Source organism: Eimeria necatrix, genomic scaffold (assembly GCF_000499385.1).
Source record: "Eimeria necatrix Houghton genomic scaffold, Enh_scaff37, whole genome shotgun sequence".
In the NCBI taxonomy this organism is placed as follows: Eukaryota; Apicomplexa; class Conoidasida; order Eucoccidiorida; family Eimeriidae; genus Eimeria; species Eimeria necatrix.
The window spans coordinates 39,704-58,433 of record NW_013654191.1 but is presented as its reverse complement, the minus strand read 5'-3'; the positions used below and the strand labels follow the sequence as shown (position 1 = coordinate 58,433).

General features: G+C 53.4%; 4 protein-coding genes across 4 annotated transcripts; 1 reads left to right on the top strand and 3 right to left on the bottom strand.

Annotated features, from left to right (window-relative positions):
• Nucleotides 1-2,772: 2,772 nt before the first annotated feature.
• ENH_00048720 (SAG family member) lies at nucleotides 2,773-4,045 on the bottom strand (the record flags this gene model as incomplete). Its single annotated transcript, XM_013581132.1, has 4 exons — nucleotides 2,773-2,803; nucleotides 2,932-3,554; nucleotides 3,756-3,877; nucleotides 3,955-4,045. The coding sequence occupies 4 exons, from the start codon at nucleotides 4,043-4,045 to the stop codon at nucleotides 2,773-2,775; spliced, it is 867 nt and encodes a 288-aa protein (XP_013436586.1).
• A 2,232-nt stretch (nucleotides 4,046-6,277) lies between these two features.
• Nucleotides 6,278-13,153, bottom strand: ENH_00048710 (hypothetical protein, conserved; the record flags this gene model as incomplete). Its single annotated transcript, XM_013581131.1, has 8 exons — nucleotides 6,278-8,294; nucleotides 8,596-8,816; nucleotides 9,081-9,469; nucleotides 9,656-9,932; nucleotides 10,177-10,303; nucleotides 10,755-10,919; nucleotides 11,226-11,664; nucleotides 12,007-13,153. 8 exons carry the CDS (start codon nucleotides 13,151-13,153, stop codon nucleotides 6,278-6,280), a joined length of 4,782 nt encoding a protein of 1,593 aa, XP_013436585.1.
• Nucleotides 13,154-14,278: 1,125 nt separating this feature from the next.
• Nucleotides 14,279-16,036, top strand: ENH_00048700 (hypothetical protein, conserved; the record flags this gene model as incomplete). Its single annotated transcript, XM_013581130.1, has 5 exons — nucleotides 14,279-14,683; nucleotides 14,887-15,116; nucleotides 15,209-15,298; nucleotides 15,614-15,700; nucleotides 15,892-16,036. 5 exons carry the CDS (start codon nucleotides 14,279-14,281, stop codon nucleotides 16,034-16,036), a joined length of 957 nt encoding a protein of 318 aa, XP_013436584.1.
• A 905-nt stretch (nucleotides 16,037-16,941) lies between these two features.
• ENH_00048690 (hypothetical protein, conserved) lies at nucleotides 16,942-18,450 on the bottom strand (the record flags this gene model as incomplete). Its single annotated transcript, XM_013581129.1, has 1 exon — nucleotides 16,942-18,450. The coding sequence occupies one exon, from the start codon at nucleotides 18,448-18,450 to the stop codon at nucleotides 16,942-16,944; it is 1,509 nt and encodes a 502-aa protein (XP_013436583.1).
• Between the last annotated feature and the right edge of the window lie 280 nt (nucleotides 18,451-18,730).

Below are 18,730 nucleotides of genomic sequence, written 5' to 3'. Positions count from 1 at the left end.
TCTCTTTGCTGTTTGACGTTTGCGAACAGAGACGAAACTTGGGATCTTATACAGGAGAGTCTCCAGAGCTCGGCTTCCGCTCCTGCCCCTTCCGTCTTCTTTGCTTCAACAGTTTTTCTAGGGCTTTTTGTGCTTTTTTAAGTATTGTCGTTGTATGCCATATGGCCACTCAGGTAAATTATAGCTGTGTAGCTACATGGATGTGCAAAGAGAAGAAGAATCCGTAAAGTGGTGCTCAGCAGCTGCTTTGCATTTTCGACCCTTAAGGCAAAAAGCACCGTACAACTGTGCTCCTTACATTCAATTGATGCATGAACCTTTGCCGCCCAGTTAATCACTTATGTCGTACGACACAGGAGCGTACGCATCGCTGGGCTTTTCTTGTTTCGCAAGTGCCCAATATCATCAGTGGCAGTAGCGTCAGCAGCCCGAGGCGTTTGGTCTAAACAAGAGAGCCAACTTGCCTTCAGCAGTAGGGGAAACAAGTAATTTGCTTGCTGCGCCGCCTTCTGATTGGAGTTCGAGATCCAGTGTGCTGCCAATGAAGCAGTGCAAGTGGTAGACTGCTATGCAGCTGCCACTGTCCCCCTCAACTCTTGCTGTAAAATTCTCGTAAACTTTTCAATAGAGTGAAATTACGTACGCGCATTTTTTCTTTTGAGTAAGGCTCTCAGCCAACTAAGTTTTTCCTCCTGTCCTATGCCATCCGCTATAATGCGGCTGATTTTGAGGTCATCAAGACAGCTATGACGAATCTGCATCCGCTGATTTATTCCAATCACTTTTTTATTTGAGGTCCGGGGAACAGGCACATACAGGACCAGACACGTATGTTCCGAAAAAAGCAGTGGAAGAACGTGAGAAATTACAAAAGGGAAAGCCTGAGTAGTGTTACTTCGCCGTCTTGCAGAACCCTAGCTGCACATGATGAGTTGGCAGATTCGATCAACTTGACTTAAGAAAACGGAATGAATGGTTGTCGTTCAGTGAGAGCAGAACTTTGGAGAGCGGTTGTACGCGGCATTGCCATCCAGGTGGGTGTGCAGAATGGCTTTAAAAGCAAGCTAGTGAGCGTAGCTTAAACCGATGGCACTGCCACTGCTGCTTACTAACGTGCTAATTACCACAGCGCTCAGTCGATGGCGCTTTAGCAATCGTTCGCTCACCGGAATGGACTTAACTGCCACCTTCCCGCACTATCTCATCTTTGCAAGCCAAGCTTCGCACTAACGAAACTCAAGCGCTCGCACACTTCAAGAGCACCACAATTTTCAGGGTTGATCAAAGCCTCGGATCCGTTTCTCAAACTTGATGTAGACCGCCACAATGGCAGCGCGCGCTCGTAATACAGGATTCAGAAACAAGCTAAAGTGCCTCTAGAAGACTTAAGAGTGTGCTGAAGACAGGTGCACAAAACGGCATATGGGGATGGACTCTGGAAACCACGAAGTTTCAAACCGATCATCACTTATCTCTGACAGACTAAAAGGCGATTTTTCCATGTTCTTGCTGAGCTACAGGGTTCTTGGCAGCTCCAGGTCCCTATTAGTACCTCAAAGGCCCCTTTATCTTCAGTACAGCATGCAAAAAACTAGTTGTTCTTCGGCTGCCTCCGCAGTAATTATTCGGGGCTGTGTTCAAATTGAGGAGTAAGAACATTGTCCATTAGTTTACCAGTGCGGGCAAACGGCATATCGCGTGCGCTGTTGTGTCTCAAGTGGAGAGCGAGCCAGAAAGGGAATTTCGTCTGGCCCTTGAGGAGCCTCTGTCTCCAGAGCAAGAGAAGTTGGTTTTCCTTCCGCATTTGGCAAATGCGTTTGTTAACAGGTTGGGAGTATCGTAGCCCCCCATATAATCAAATGCAGGCTAGACCTCAATTACAAAGCAGAAATGTTGGTATACGCGCTCTGTGCCTCCTCTCCTTGTTGCCGCACCGAGCAACCCATTGCCCATCCTGCAGTTCTTCCGGGCGGCCAACACTGCTGGGCAGTCGTGAAGAGAAGAGCACTAAGAAGTGAAGCTTGTACGCAGCTGCACAGTGGAAAGTAAACAAGTTGGTGACGGTTGTGCCAATTTCGTGGAGGCGCACTTACACAGAGAGAGGCTCTCGGAATATGACCAACCGCCCACTGCGTGTTTGACTGTCATTTGCGTTGAAGAAGATCGTGAGTTCTTCGGCTAGATAATCTAAATGGAGATGAAGAAAACAAGAGTAAAAATGAATGAAGTGAGGAAGAGAGAAAGGGCGGACACCGAAGCAGAATTCTGAAAACTGTCCTCGATGTCGTCCCACTCATCCTTGCTGCTCGCACACAGCAAACGACAAAGAAATCGAATCCCACATTGTGCTCTTCCAGAATTTGCAGTGATGGCAAGCTGCAACTTAATATTTTCAGTCACAAGCCAAGGAAGAAACAAAGGCTAGAGAGCCAGTGCGTTGCAACAGCTGGATTGGAGCTGATGAAATGATTATAACATCAGGCACCAAGCAATATACGCAAGTAGGCAGGCGCTCGTAAAGGAACACTTCAAGCATTGCTGCCGACGTCAGGAACAAAGGATCACTAAAAGAAGTGCGGCAGCTTCCTAAACAAGGCGAATATGACGAACTATACTGACAGGGCAGCTCAGACGAGCAACGCCAGGAATCAGATGAAGGCACGGGAAAAGAGTGAACACCGCTGTAGTAGGTGAGTAGTAGCGAGCACTAGACGGAAAAGACAACGAATGTCTGTGTTCAGCAGATTTTGGAACGATTGAGTATACTAAGATTTACAAAAGGTCAGACAGCACAAAAGTCATACTTTAGGCGCCAGAGCACCATAATCGGAGTAGGCCTGAAACGAAGGAAATTGATAAGCTTTCGGGCGAACTCGGGACAGTGAAAAGAGGTGAGCGGAGACGAAACAACAACATATGAGGGTTTCTTACGTAAAAGGCATTTGTCCCGAAACCAGGGCTGGCGGATTCGTAAGACACACGAGGCCCCTTACGAACTGTGTGGAAGTTGAGAGGCGTCTAGGTGGCTGCTTTTGGGCTGAATCAGCCGCTTCATCCTTCTGGTCTTCCTGAAGCTGCCTGCTGCCTGTTTCTTCGGATACAGGGAAGGCAAAAGGGGCTGCCTCGTCTTCCTCAGACTGTCCCTCTAGATCAGTTGGTGTGTGGTGTTCACTTTCTTGTGATCGGCCGTTTAACGCTCCATTGCCGCCTGCTCCGTTGCCGCCTGATCCGCTGCCGCTTCCTCCGCCGTTACTTGAACCTCCGTTTCCATTTGGAGTTTCTTCAGTAGAGATGGGACAAGAGAAGTAGGCACAGTCGATTGTGGCGCTCTTTTTCGGATTGAAAAGAGCCACGAAGGACCTGTTACGAACATCAGCGTACACTCCGGTGCTGTCATTTGTGTAAACAGGAGGAGGGTCATCTCCGAAATTCACGTATGCTTCTGCCCAGTGGCGGACTGCAGCCGTGCAGTTTCCTGTAGTTCCCTCTTGTGGTGCGTAGGCGTAGGTGCCGTCTCTTGCGTAACTTCCACCGTTGTGGGTGACTTCCCCCACCTAAGAAGAAATAACACTAAGAACAGCACGAAATGTATATTTAGCACATGAAAAAAAGAAGCCGACCAACAAATCACGAGTGAAGGCGGATATGGCTGTCACCATCTCCATGTTGTGCTGTTTATCTGCGTCGTTACTTGTACTGTTGTTCGGGGTACCAGTAAGAATAAATACACTTTCCTTTTGAATTTGGCTGCAAACTGCGTCTTTGTATCCCTGTTCTTCGATGGGCAGTTTCTTTGCGGCCGTTTGCTCTGTGCTGAAGGGATCAAGGTCCGCCTTGGCCCTCGCGGCATTAAGCTCAATGAGACAGTTAATCGTGTCTGTACGCACACTCAAAATCACGCGAGCTAAATTCTGAAGACTGAAACTCAAACTTTACGCTGAGGTGCAGACTTACCAGCCTTTGCTTGTGCCGGTTGTGCAGCGTCGGCGCCGCGTCGTGGCACGAGCACCAGGGCAGACAGGAAGGCTGAACTGACGAGCCTCATGGTGTCACGCCATAAAAACTGATGAAAAAAGGCTAGGGACAAAGCAAAACAAAAAATACTTGGAAAACTTCATTCCTCCGTCTCTTTATTGGCTGTCCAACAGTCGGTTGCTTGGGACTGAGACGCCATGTCCCCCAGAGAGCTTGCCACTTGAACAATCGCGACTGCAACCAGCAGTCTGTGATGCATTTCCCGAGAAAGGACACTATTAAATTAAGCGAAAAACGAAACAAATTATATTTTAAACAAGAAACATGATCACTGAGGCGGAATTTTAGCAATGTGCATCTGCCTTGGACGTGTTCACGTGTCACACGCAGATAACTCTGTCCCATTGCTGATGCTCTAGTTTCCATTCTCGCGGCGAGGGTAAGAGGCATCATGCAGAGACAAGGACTAATTACGACTAGGAAATGATCTCGGGTTTTTCTTAGCAATTTTTCACTCTATGGGCTAGGCTTCCAGGGAGAGCCTCTGTAGGGTTCGAAACGTCACTGGATATGGTCCAATTAAGATTCAGCAAGCGTGAAAGTGAACTTTGCCAGAAACCTGAGAAGGCCAGACCAGTATTTTCACCGGGAACAGAAGCGGCAAGAGTGGCGGCGTCCGCCAGGCGTGTCTCCATGTGTCGGAGGCTCCAACGCGGCCCCAAACCTCAAACTCAACGTAATCCACACGTAAACACTACACTAAAAAAGGGAATAGGCTCTCCGAACCCTATATCTGCGTCTCACCTCAAATAGGTGGGGACAAACACCGCCTTTTCACCCTCTTTTGCCACTACGTGACAGCGAAAATTCGCCAAGGGATGATGCCCCGCTTGCCTCCTAGATTCTGCTTTTTATCAAAAGCCTGAGCCTCTGTAACTTTAAAACAAGACCGGTGTGTCTAGCTTTTCTCCCCTCAAGTAACATAGGTGTCCTCATCACTGTGGGTTGACGCTTTCCCGGATCTCCGCTCAACATATTGCAGGTAGAGCAGTTAACCCCTCGAAGGTGCTTTGACTTCAGTCAAGTTTCTTAGACATAAGACGTGCACTGCCACTGAGCCCAATGATGAATTGTTGGAGGTGGCCAGTGCTGGCTTAGCTGCAGCCATGCTAGTTACTCAGGTGCCATCACGCTGCGTCCAATTCGCGCCTGATGAGCCCGTAGCAATGGTAGAGCTGATGGGGGGCACATACTGTACTCCGTATTAGCTGTGGCCAGAGTGTGATGCTCTCAGGTACTTCAGGAAGCACCGCAACAATCTGTTTCCTAGCTTTCTGCGAGGCTGATGCCGCTGACTACAGGAAGCAATCGGTGTTCTCATCCTTGTTTTACCCACCTGCGTTGTAACACAATTGAACCCCTTGCGGTCAGTTACAGGAAAAAATACACCTCCACGATCCACATACTTAATACACCTAAATTCCGCAAATTCACGGCAAGTAATTCACCCTGGTACGCACTGCACTCCTTTTGCCATCTTCGTGCTTTGTAACATAGCACGCGGCTCTCTCTGCTTGTTTTGTGTAGTTTTGATGCCCTTGGGAAAAACGGTTTCAGCTAAGAAACCTTGAAGAGCTTGTGCTCGTTTCACTCGTGCGTCCAGGATCCACGGTCTGTGCGGGCTTCAGGCAGGTGGAGAGTTCAAGATTTCCTAGGGTTTGGTGGCCTTGAACTGTTCACTGCTTTCAAGGACCTCAACTTTAACTGATTGAAAGCTTTAGCCTAAGCTTAAGCGATACATGGATTCACGCGTACAGAAACAGGTTTGCTCCCTGACGTCTCATCTAATGTGCTTGGACATAAAAATCAATGCACCGTGTCCCTTCGTTCACAGTGATGCCAATCTTTTTCTGCCGCTGCTATTGCTGTCGCGGAAGGGAGGTATCCATCGCCTTGGGGCTAGGTTAGGAGCTCGCTGGCTTGGTTATCTAATCGCAGCAACAGCCCTCCTACGTTGCCCACGACACCGTGCTTCATCTATGGAAAACGAGCTCAAGAGAGACTGATACAATGCAGCGCACCTAACACCGGACAAATCCGTCTACACAGTCAGCGGTAGGTGCCCGCGCTGGGAGGCTGACTGGCTTGTAACTCAAGTGGCGAGGCACATTGAACTGCATTTTCAGTCTTGGTTGAATGTCACTGTGCGTATAGTCTGTCATTTGTCTCCCGTCTCTACATGTCCGTTTTGCTCCCCAACGATTCCGCAGATGCCCCGCGTGGGCCCCTCCCATGCAGACACTTACACCCAGAGAACTTCCACAGCTCCGCCGGCCTCCCCCACCGCGACCACTGTGGGGCCCCAGGCTCCCGAAGACGGTCCTTCAGAAGATGATCCTTCCTGCGGTGACGGTGCCGATGCAGAAGCAGCAGGCCACACCGAAATGTACCGCGGGGCCTCTACAGCACTTAACGGCGTCCAACTTATTTCTTCTCTCTTCAGACAATCTACCAGTCGCACCCCTGCCCTGCATGCAGCACTGGTAGTACAAACAGCAGGCCCATCGGTTGCAGGGACTGTAGAAGACTCGATGGTGGCAAGAAGGGCGAGGCCGCTGTCATCTAGGGCCCCGCATGTCACAACCGCGCTGGGAGACATGGGGTGTAACGGTGCCCCAGCAGGTGCACGAGGTGGCACGCGGCTGCTGCCCCGAAGCTCCCACACTTGCACGGGAAACGCTGCGTCCGCTGCTGCTGCTGCATCTGCTACTCCTGCTGTTGCTGCTAAGGTGCTTGGCTTGGCTGTGTCTTGCTGCTGCTCCATTGAGTGCGGTCTTTCCACTCCTATTTGCTGGAGCTGCTGCTGCTCCTGCCTGCGTAAAGTTGCAGCAGCTTGTGGGGTGTGGACAATTGCAGTCACTCTGCTGCCCTCAGCAAAGCCACAGGCTCGTATTGGTCCCCGCAGGTCGTGAAGGCCTCCTTGAGGAGCTCCCCAAACAAATGCGGAGGCGCATCGAAGGTCCCAGAGCAGCAGCTGCCCAGTGGCTGTACCTGCAAGAACAAGTGGGCCACAGGCTGCTGTTGCAGTTACTTCCGACACCGGTTCGTCGAAGAGCCGCTGCAGCAACAAGGCCGCCGGGGTGGCGCCCCACACCCTAACAGTCGCGTCCGCTGCTCCTGAGACGAGACAGCCCTCAGTCCCTTCATAGGATAAAGACAAGACAGAATCCAGATGGCCGATGACTCGCTGCTTCTCCTTTCGGGCCCCCGCAGGGATGCCGTAAAAGTTCATGAGCCCACTGCTGCTGCTGCTGCTGCTGAGGGAGGAGGGCTCCAAGTCTCGCTGCGGCAAGTGCTGTAAGTAGATGCTTCCATCTGCACACCCCAAGGTCAGCAACCGCCAAGACCCCAGGTGGGCTGCGCTGGTCAGCGAGGAGTTCGACACTTTGCGGTATACGGATGTCGCGTAAGAGGAAAGGGGCAGACATTCCCGCATGGCCGTTTCCGCTCCACCTTCCGGCAACCCGCCTCGCTGTTCCTGTTGTTTGTGTTGTTGCTGCTGCTGCAGCAAACGGCCTTCCAGAGCATCGAAGCAGCAGAGACGACCGTCTCGCCCCAAAACTGCCACCCATCCCCTGCAGCACGACAAACCGGAAAGCCCTAGCCAGCGACACCGGACAGCCAGCTGCTGCTGCTGACGATTCTGGACAGAATGGACTGTGGCAGTACTAGTCAATGTGCTGCTGCTGGGCCAAGCGGAGAAGCGACGCCAGGGTGAATTGGCTGTAGAGGCACTACGGGGATTCCGGCCCCACAGACGAGTTGCTGCAGCACGACTCCATGCTGCAGCGGCGCGAGTTTGCTGCTGCTGCTGCAGCTCCTGTTGCTGTTGTTGCTGCTGTTGAGGACGCGAAGCTCCCTCCAGCAGTAACTGTAGCAGCAGCTGTTGTTCCTTTTCAGGCCTTGGAGGGTTCCTCCACTTCAGGGGAACTCTCTCAGCTGCAGCTCCTTGCCGCGGCTGCTGCTGTTGCCTCGTTTGTTGTGTTGCACTCCCGGCAGCGGGTGTTGCACTAGCAGCTGCTGTTGGTGAAGGAGCGATTGAAGGGGGGATAGGAGTAGGCGTGAGGAGACCTGGCAGCAGCTCCGGGTGGTAGTGAATGTACAGGTGCCACGGTACGTCAGACCACATTGAGCATCCTACGTCTGCTGCTGTTGATACCGCTGAACTGCGGTGCCTGTCAGCCTGCAGCAAATGGCGAGGTGCTGAGCGTCCAAAAGCAAGCTCCCACTCAGAAGGGTCAAAGAGAGGAGATGATAGCCTGTAGCAACAGCGGCACCAACAATAGCATACACCCACCAGAGAGCCTGGCTGCAGACGCTTCTTTGCGATCGCAAGTTTATTGTTAATGAACAGAAGTAGTTTTTCTACTAGCAGCAATAGCCACTGCATCAGCAATGGCGGGGACCGGTCACGAACACCTATTGCCAACGTTAATGTAGCAGTAGCATCAATCGTGACAAAAGGAGTTCCAGCAGCAACAAACGCAAAATGAGCAACAGCGGCAACCGGAGGACCAGCCGAAACAAGCGCAGTAGCAGCCGAAGGAGCAGCTGCAGCACCTCATTGGATGGGGTTGCGAGAAAAGTTTAATGGGTGTCTGTCCGAACTCCTGTAGCTGTACGTTTCGCACAAGGGGAGGCAGTTGCTGCAGCAGCCGCGCCAATCCTACAGTGAATGTTCCCTCTTGGGTCCCTGTGGGGCAGCAGCTACCTGTTGCTGCTGCAGCAACGGCGTCCACATACGTCAGGGGGTGAAACACATTGTGAGCAGCGCGAGCCTCCTGTACAGTACAACCAATGCGCAGAACACGGGCCCCCAACCCTAAGCCGCAAATCCTGAACTGTGCGCCCTGAAACGCCTAACAAAGAAATATTGAAAACTTTGAACATCGTCTTCAGCCCCGAATCCTACAACCTAAACTTCCAATGCTTTCCCACATCCCCAAGTTCCTAAATAGTGTGCCCCGAACTGTATATCCTAAATTTTAGGCTCTGAACCTTGACATTGTGAGCCGCGATTCTGTCAAAATCCCCTTCGTCGTCACCTGCCCCGTTTGTTTATAGCCAAAAATGAGATCAATCCAGCGGTGGAGAGAGCTACTGCAGCTGCTACTTTCCAGTGCAGCACGATGCATCAGCAGCAATAGAGCAGGGTCTCCCTTGCACCAAACTGGTAGTTCCACGTCGCCCAATGTTTCTGCGGCTGCTGCAACAGCACCTGATGCTGTTGCTGCGGGTCCATCAGCCCTGCCTCTGGATGCATTTCCCGCTGCAGCAGCTGCAGTGGAGTCTTCTGCAGCAGCTGGGGCGAAGAGAGGAGTGCCAGCTGGTTTTGGCGTGAGACGTATGGCAAGTCGGTTACAAAGAAATGAAGTGTCGTACAAATAAAACTCAGGGGTCAATTCCACAAAGGTTGACTGCCCGCTGTATGCACCTAGGAAACGTACCACCACCCGCACACACCCACGCAACTTCGCATGCAGAAAAAAGCAAACAAATACGAAGCTGCGAAGCGTTGCAGGCGAGAGTCGTAGCAGCAGCAGCGAGCAAAGCAATACGAGTTGCAGCACCGGCACAGCCAGCAGGGATAGGAGGGGCATTGCCAGCGGGTCATACTTACCTGCCCAAGCCCCTTGCATGCTTCGGAAGATGCGATGAGTACAATCAAAACGGCCGCAGTGGAGTCTGAGGAGACACTCAGGAATGAGGCGGACCAAGAAGTGCACCGTGTAGGCGGGAGTGCTGTAGTGGCTGCCGTAGATGTAGTTTAGGTCTGCTGCTGCTCCTCCTCCTGCGCCTCCTCCTGCAGCTCCGCTGTCGACCACTACTGCTGCTGCTGCGCCGCTCTTGCCACCCTCGTCACAACCCTCATGTAAGCCCACTCCCCCCGCGTCCACCTGCAAAATCACGTGCAGCCTTAAGTAAGCAGCAGCTATGCAGAGTATAACAACAGTATTGCACAAAGTCTTAACACAAACGTGCCGCTTTGCGTGCATGTAATGCGCACGCATTATTGCCTGCGCGCATCAGTTGCTTGCAGTATCTGCCTTCGGAAATTTCGTCCAGAAACTGCACTGAATATACGCGTCCAGCTCTCCCATGCACTGCTCGCATGCGCCGCTGGCTTACTCGCGTTCATACCTGCACGTCTTTCATTCTCTTTAAAAGCCCATCGAGCCTCTGGGCGTTGAGTGCACCCACGGGTTTACTCAGATCTCTTAAAGCGGAAGGATCAGACAAAGGGTTTGAGTTGTCGCCTTCGGAATACCTGCGTAGCCATCCCAAGCGCAGGGGCACATGAAAAATGCAGTTTGTGATGCTGTTGGCTCTGCGATGCTCCGTCTATGGTGTGGCCTTGGCAGTGCTGCTGCCGGCACCGTTGATATTGATGTTGCCGGCACTACTGCCGTTGCTCCAAATGCTAGTGGTAGTGCAACTCTGGCTGGTGCAGTGGGTGCCACTGCTGAAGCTGCTGCTGCAAGGTTGCCTACACACTAATGCTGGTCTCTACACGCAGCAGTTGGCGAAGCACTAACCGGGAATAGCCGACGCAGCTAAGATAGCAGTAGCGGATATCGCTACCTCACTACAGGGAGCAGCATATTCTCCACCAACAGTAGACATAGCTCGAATTTAGGCAAAGTAGCATCACAGCTACAGCTACAGCCAAGGCAGCCGCGGCAGCTACAAGCAGAAGAACGGAAAATGCGGCAGCGTACCTTTGCAGGACCCACGGAAAAACAGGATAAGCTGAGAAGTTGCTGGTGCTTCTGCCTGCTGCGCTATTAAGGAACTGGATATAGTGCAAAGAAGACAACCGACCCTCCAACCACCGCTGCTGCATGCATCTCAACAGCTCGTCAGATGCTTGCATCATAAAGGCCCTAAAGACAAAAGAACACCAGACACACCACAGATCCACACATACTGCTCAGAGAAACCTGCGGCTGGAGCAGGATCGTTGATGCGTTTGTGGCTGCTGCTGCATACCAATCAGAGCAGCCTTAGCCGCAACCTCACCTTCACAGAACCATATAAAATTAGTGGCCCTAGCTGGAGAAGCAGCAGCACCAATTGCGTTCGAAGCACAGCAGAAACACCAGACAAAACAGCAACAGCCTCAACACCGACAAGAACGAAGCAGCCGCAGACGCCATAGCAATCGCAGCAGAAATAGCAGCAGAACTGACTGTGGCTTTAGCTGCTCTAAAGCGCATGCAACTTTTTCTCTCTCTGAAAGGTCGTCGAACTCCAGCAGCAAAACTTTGTGATCTCTCCTTCTGCGCATGCCCAGCCCATCTTGGCCTTTCGCCGCTTCAGCAGCAGCAGCGGAAGCAGCGGGCATCCCAAACCGCGCGTTGCTGCTCAGACTGCCACTGACGCCGTTGCCACTGCTACTGCTGCTACTGCTGCTGCTGCTGCAGCTGCTTCTCGCAGCAAACACGAACTCGAGCCCACTCGGACGCAGACAGTGCACCCGCCGCAGCACATGAAGGAGCGCGGCAAGAGGGTACTTCTTCGCAGGCTTGTTTGTAAAATTCGGATGAGGCTCCAAATACAAATAAGATGGGGTCAGCAGCAGCAAAGCTCGCTGAGAAGTCAGCGGGCGCAGCTTCGAGACCCAAAAACCTAAGGAAGCAATGAAAAAAAAGGCAGAAAGGCGACCTGGTAAGCGGCTGCTTCGTGGTTTGCGCGCGGCGAGTGTAGTTGTGCTGATACAGGCAAACGGCAGGACATGATTAACTACAAGAAAAGCAATGCGAGCTTAACAACAATGAAGCAAGCGTGCATAGAAAATCAACACAAGACTGGTAACAGCGAAGGGAATGCACATCACCTTAGCATGAACACCCGTACAGACACTGGCAGCAAATGGTGGTGAAACAGCAATGCCATCTCCGCGGTTGCTGCTTAGGCCGAAACTATTTCCATCTCTATGTTTATCCTGTTGCTGCAGACACCTCTGCGGACCTGTATTGGTAGGAAGCAGCAGCTGCTCTCTGTGGTCCAGCTGCGAGAAGCTGAAACGGACGTGCTGCTGCAGCTCCCTCTGCACTACAGCAGCAAAGACCTCAGGCGATAGCTGCTGCTGCTGGTCCTGTTGCTGCTGTTTTGTGTCTTGCGTTTCTGCATCTGCTAGCAGGGGCCCCCGCGGCAGGCGGGTCAGCGGGCTGCAGCCTGCGGACACTCGCCACAGATTCAGCAGCAGTAGCAACAGCTTGTTGCTGCCGGCAACCACTGGCCCTGCAGCAGCAGCAGCAGCTGCTGCTGCTGCTGCTGCGTTGATGGTCAAAACAAAACAAAAGACTCTAGTGGGGTCCTTCGCAGCATCTGTCGAGGCTCTTGGTTGCTGCTGGCCGTACATAATTGGCTGCTGCTGCTGCTGCTGCTGTAGCTGCTGCAGCTGCTGGAACTGCTGGTGCAGCTGCTGCTGAGGGCTAGAGAACAAAGGTGGTGGATGTGCTGCTGTTGCTGCAGTTTCTTGTGTGAAAGGGGACACGCAACGAGTCCTTCCATCAATGACGGTTAGAGAGACGCGCATGAAATCTGCAACGCCAAGCAGCAGCCGCAGATCCCCCGCCGCTGCTGCCGCCGGTGCTGCTGTCGTTGCGGGGGCATTGGAATTTCCATACCATCCCCAGCTGCTGCTCACGCCGCTGCTACTGCAGCTGCTTCTGCTGGTACTGCTGGGGAGCTGAGCGATGAAGACAATGCGCCGCAGCAATAGCTTAAGAATGTCTGCTGCGGGCTTGTGCGGGTCTAAGATAAGACTTTTGCTGCAAAGACGCAGTCGACCCTCTTCGCTTTGCTGTTGATGCTGCCGCAGCACCTGCTGCTGCTGCCACTGATGTTGTTGCTGGTAGTGCTGGCCATGTGATTGCAAGCCCACGAGTGCAGCGAGCAAAGGGTGTATAGACCCGTCATTTGTCGCCCTTGCAGCAGCAGCTCCTGAGCCTGCTGCTGCTTCAGCAGCTGCTGCAGCGGAAACAGCAGCACGAACATGGGAAATGGGGAAAGCAACAGGGTGAGAAGCAGCAATGGAGGCCTCGCAATCCGTCAGGTATTCTTCGCCCTCCTCGAGAATCAGGGCATTGAACACGCGCTGACCCCTGAACATCCTGGTGATCCTACTCCTACTCCTTCTGCTGCTTCTGAGAACTCTCTTGCTGCTACTTCTGGCTGCATTTGCTGCTGTTGCTCTTGCATAAGTTGCCGTGTGATTTTGCTGGCGCTGCTTCTCGCTGCTGCTGCAGCTGCTGCCGGCTTTGTATCTCTGCCGGGTTTGTCATGTCATGCTGAGGCTACACATCCGTCGCCGACGTCACCACTGTCTGGTTGTCGGTGCTCTTGAGATTGGTGTACCACGGCAGCTTAGCTGCGAGCGGCAACCGACATTATTTGGCCGTTGCTGCTGTTCTGGGATATACTAGTAATGTTGCCAGCTTCACTACACTGTGGTTTCTCGCGGTATTCTCTGTTACTGTTACTATTTCTTGCTGCAGCTGGGCACTGACGACAGGGCTGCATGCGCTCAACCTGCTCGTGGAGCAGCAACAGTTCCAGGTGCTGCATGCGGTTCAGTCATGAGACTAGCCGCTTTTTAAGGTAATCTTCCTGCATTCACGTCTATTTTTTGTGGCGAAGGCAGCAACGAAGCTCTTTCGTACGCTCCTTGCTGCTGCTCTCCGTTGTTGCCGCCTCAACAACTGTTGCTCGATGAGACCAAGGCGAGACCAGCGACTGATTTCCTGCATTAGAACTGCGGGGCACGTTATTGCGTCATGCCAAATTCAGGGGTTGGAGGAGTAAAGGACAAAGTTCCTTGACGCAGCGACTCGACGTGCTGCAACGCCAGCGAACAACGAGGCACCAGCTGCTGCTTTGCGCGTGTAACTGACGGTTGCGGAGCCCATCTGAGGTCTATCCAGCTGCGTTGCAGCGAATCAAGAGCGAGTGCTTTGCAGTGTATGCACTACCGCCCAAGTGCTTTTAAGTGACACTCCTCTGGACGCTTAAGGCCGTGGTAGGAACGGCACCGGCAGTAGGACAGCAGGAACAGCCGGAATCGCTTAAGCAAGCGGCGGCAATTTTTCCTGTGTCGCCGATGACTGCGTTGAATGGCAGCAGAAAGGACTTCAGCAAAAGTAGCGGCAACAGCAACAGTAGCAACAGGAGCCGCACCAAGAACACAAGGGTAGGGAAGCGGCGCTTCTGTATTGAAGTCTGACACCCTCACGTCACTATGTATGAAGGGCAGGATAATGTTGCTGGGCTTGGGGAGCTCCCCACGGTTACCGCGGCGACCCGAGCAGGTCCCGCTGCAGCAACAACTGTGCCTGCGCCGGTAGCAGCGGAAACGGCACCAGCAGCAGAAGCAATACCAGCAGCAGCTTCTCAAGCATCCACCTACGCAGAGTACCCTTCGGGGCCTTCAGGGGAGGGCTGCGTCTCAAAAGGCTCAGCAGGAGTTGTAGCAGGCCCGCCACCAGAGGCGGCAGCAGCAAATGCAGCAGCAGACGCAGCACCAGAAGCTGATGCAGCGGCAGACCTGGCTGCTTACCGCCAACTGCACCACCAGCGGTACGCCGAGCGCTTGCTGCGAGAGGCAGCCGAGGCGGAACTGATTCAGCGGCAGAGGGAAGAACAGGTGCATGATAGTAATTACTGCTGCTGTCGTGCCAGCAGAGCTGCTGCTGCTGGCATCGCTGTAGTTGAGTTTTGTGCCGCATTGTTGCCGTCTTTCACTGGAGCAGCAGGCGACAGATCTGATAGATTTGCAACAGGGGCGTGACGGATGTTAACGTGATTGGACTGCTGAGCCGCTTACTGTTACTGCTATTGCTTTTGCAGATTGGCGTGGAGCTGGCTCGTAGGTTGCAGCAGGAGGAGTTTGACCGGCTTGCGATGGAAAATGCAGCGAACCGGGAAAGGCAGAGGCAACTGGCGGAAGCGCGTTTTGGCGCTTCTGCCACTTCTTTCCAGGCGCCAACAAACACTGCAGTAGCAATAGCAGCAGCAGATACGGAAGGCCACCACTATGCTCTCGCGCCAACAGGCGGGGAAGCCATGGGAGACGACGGGTCAGTGATACTGCTACTGCTGCTGCATGGCCTGGACGGGCGCCACTGTCGGCTGCAGCGTTTAAATGCTGCTGCTGCTACTGTTGTTGCAGAGTGAGGGCCCCGCTGCGAACAAACTACACGGAGCGCCTTCTCGGTGATTCGCCCTCTCGGCTGGCAGTTTCTTCCTTTCGGTCGCAGAGGTATGCTGCTGTTGCTGCTCGCTTTGTTCCTGGCTTTTTTGTTTCCGCTGCTGCGGATGCTGCTTTCAGGGGCTGCATTGCATCTGGCCCAAGGGTAGAGCCATACATGCTCCCGGTGCCTGCATTTTTTAAGGTGTCCATTTAGCTTGTTTTCTGTCGTTTTTCCCCTGTATTTCTGCTTGTGCTGCTGCCAATTCTATCCCTGGAAATTCAGCTGCCCCCTACTGCTGTGTAGTGCACTCCGTTGGCAGCCACAAGTGATTTGCACTGCTATGGTGTACATCCGCCCAGCGGACGTGGGTCTTCTTGTTGCAGACTCTTCGAAGCTTATTCGTCACCAATGCATGAAGAAAGGGACCCAGACACTCCGGGGCTCTGGGCTCTTTTGAGGCAAGGAACTTGGTGAGGGCAACTGCTACTCCTGCTGCTGCTGCTCCGCCGGTGCCGGCTTCGCTGCTGCCGCTATGCGGAGTGCCGGCGCAGCAGCTTGTAGTTCTACTGCGGCGTGCGCGATATTTACTTATTCTGACCTGCAACTGCGACTGCATGCGCTTACAGCACGCGATCTGTTGCTGCCATTACTGCAATCTCAGGGTCGCTCGAGGAGATAACAGCGAGCTTCAAATCTGTGGGTTCTCAGCGCGGCACCTGCTGCCATGTTGTTTGTGGCTGCTTCTGATGGTGTTGCCCCTTATCATTCTTGTTTACGAGCTCTTATCTATTCAAACAGCTGCGTAGAGTGGAAGGTGGGTAAGTAGGTGACCAGTCAAATGGCTGGCCAACGGTGTCTCCCGCTGCCTAACTGACCAGATGGCTCGCCATGGTTTTAGGTAACCAGCTAATCGGTTTCTTACCTATCCAGTGAGATGGCTTTTGAGAGAGCCAGCCATACAGCCACGGGCCAGGCTGCCCCCCTGTGCATTCGTCCATCCAGTCAGACACCTACCCCGTGGATGAAGACTTCTCAAGCCTAACCCAGCACCAACCTCGCATCCTTGTAGCTAGTGTAGTTAGCTGGACAGAGAACCAGACAGGTAGCATCCCTTGTAGCAGGGTGCCGTTGCTGCTGACTACCAGCAGTGAATCAAAGGCGGAGGCCTTTCGGTGATTTCTGTTGCTGTGTGTCCCGCCGTGCATTGCGTTCGTTTATCGTGCCTTCTGATTCCGCCGTCCTGTTGCTCTTAGTTTTGTGTGTATCTGATCGCCTTGGCGTGCACCTTTGTTTTCCTTACTGTCGTTCTTGCTCCATCAGCCCGATGGCGTACAGCATGCCTCTCTTCCTCGCATTGTGTGCCGTGCACTATCTCTTTTCTCTGGTTGTGTCTTTTGTGCCTGTTGGCGTGGCACTTGGCACTGCTAACCGTGGTAGACGCTAAGCTAATGGGTGCAGGCAAACAAAAGTACGGGCGGAGGTATTGGGGCGGAACAGCGATGAAGAGGGCAAATGAGGATGCAAGGAGCTGGCTTGCGTTAGATAAGGAGCCACGAGCTACTTAGCCATAGTAGAGCTAACATGCGAACGAAGGAGTTGCATGAACTGGCAATCCCCCGGGCCGCTTCAGATACGGGAAAGACGAGCGGCTTGCCCCGCCAAGGAAATTAGCCATAGGTGTCACTTTCTAGTGAGTTCCAGCTGCCAGCGTCTAGCTAGTTCGTTGCAGCTTCGTTATTGAGCATAAACTCTTTGTAGCAGAGCCAGCAGCTGGGGGTAGCTGCAGGAGTTGCTCAGGGTCTGATGCGATGGCCAGCAGACATACGCTGCCCTCAGGCAAACAGCTGTCTCCTTTTTGTGTCATTTCAACGCCACCGCGGTCCTTGAAGTTCCCCTCAGGGGGCTCCCAAGCGCCTCGTGGAAGTTCCTGTTCGTGTTCCTCGATAATGCGCACGTACAGTTGCACAGGGGAGTCGCTTTTTTCTGCCTCTGCTGGTGCGTTTGCTGCTGCTGCTGCTTGTTCACTGCCGGGTTGCTCCTTTCTTAGAGGTTTGCGCGCATATGTAGCGGCAAGCCCTTTTGCGTCTGTCTGCAAAGTTTCGAAATTGCTAATGAAACTCTGCAAAGCAGAGTCAGCTCCTTCGCGAGCTAACTGACCCTGGTGTGCATACACCGCATGCCGTACCTGATGACTAATCAAACAAAGGAAACCAGGAACACTTCCCACTGCACTCTTTCCACTATGTGAGACCCTGCGGTCGCCAGCCTCCCTATGAGCAGGGACCTTCCCATGGCAATGGGACCACCTACATTCAGCAGCAACTCCTGCAACAGTGTGTATAGTGCACGCAAGGGCCGCTGCGGCCTTGTCTGAATAGAGCACATCCGATGCCACCACCAAGTTAACACAGGGCCGAATCTCTGCAGTCCGGTCCTGTCGGTGCTGTCGCTGCTGTTGCAACTGGAGCAGTTGCTGCCGCACCTCCGAGGCGTCTTCACTCCATTTGAGGGGACCTGCGGTGGCTCGAGGGGAATCTCCTAGCTCGCATAGAATGTCTGACACAGAAAACACGCCTTCATGCTGCTCCTGATTCTGTTGCTGCTGTTGCTGCTTCTTACTGCGTATCCGTTCCAACAGTCGCACAGCAGCTGCCGCCAACGCCTCTGCTGCTCCGCCAGAAGCACTTGCACTGGCCGGAATAGGGAATATGAATGAGTGCAGTGCAGCTGACAGCGACAAGTTACACCTCGTCAGAGACAAAGCAGCAGAATCGCAGTCAGTTGGAAGGACCCATGGTGCTCCCAGCAGGCAGCAGAGGCTGCTAGGCGCCCCCAAGCCGCAGCCGAGCTCTAGCACCTGCCGCTGCTGCAGCTGAAGAGCCTCCTGATGCTGCAGTAAATAGCACAGCAGCAAGCCACAAGCAGGGCCCCACAGATCAGTTGCTGTCGTATCCGCGCATGAGTCCAATTGCACTGAAAGATACACTGGCGGTTCCCCTGGCTGTCTTCGAGGGATGGGATATTCCAGGGAGGCGCCCGGGACTCTGCGCAACAGAGGCAGCAAAAGCAGCCTCTCCTGCGCCTCGCTAGTTGCTGCTTGTTCAGCTGCCAGTGCTGCCGCTGGTTGCCAGCAAGGAACCAGGGTCCCGTCAGCCCCCACTGGCAGAACTCTGATAGCCTTGCTCCGCAGCAGCTCCAGCACGGATAATTCTACCTGCATGCTACAGAACCAACCGTTGCAGCAGCAGCCGCTTGAGAGTCAAACGATGCTCCTGCAGCTGTTGCTGCTGCGTCTGCGTTGTAATCGGGAGCACGAAGGAGTCGCAGAATCTTCGATATTCATTAGGTTACCTTAAAAGGCGTATATTTGCATGCTAGAGTTACAGCCGAAGGCCTCTTCTTCCATAACGCATCATGGGGGCCCCTGCAGGAAGCCCCGAACGACTCCCAGCTGCAGAGTCCCGAAAGGGGCCCCCAGTGAGCTGCTGCTACAGTTCCCC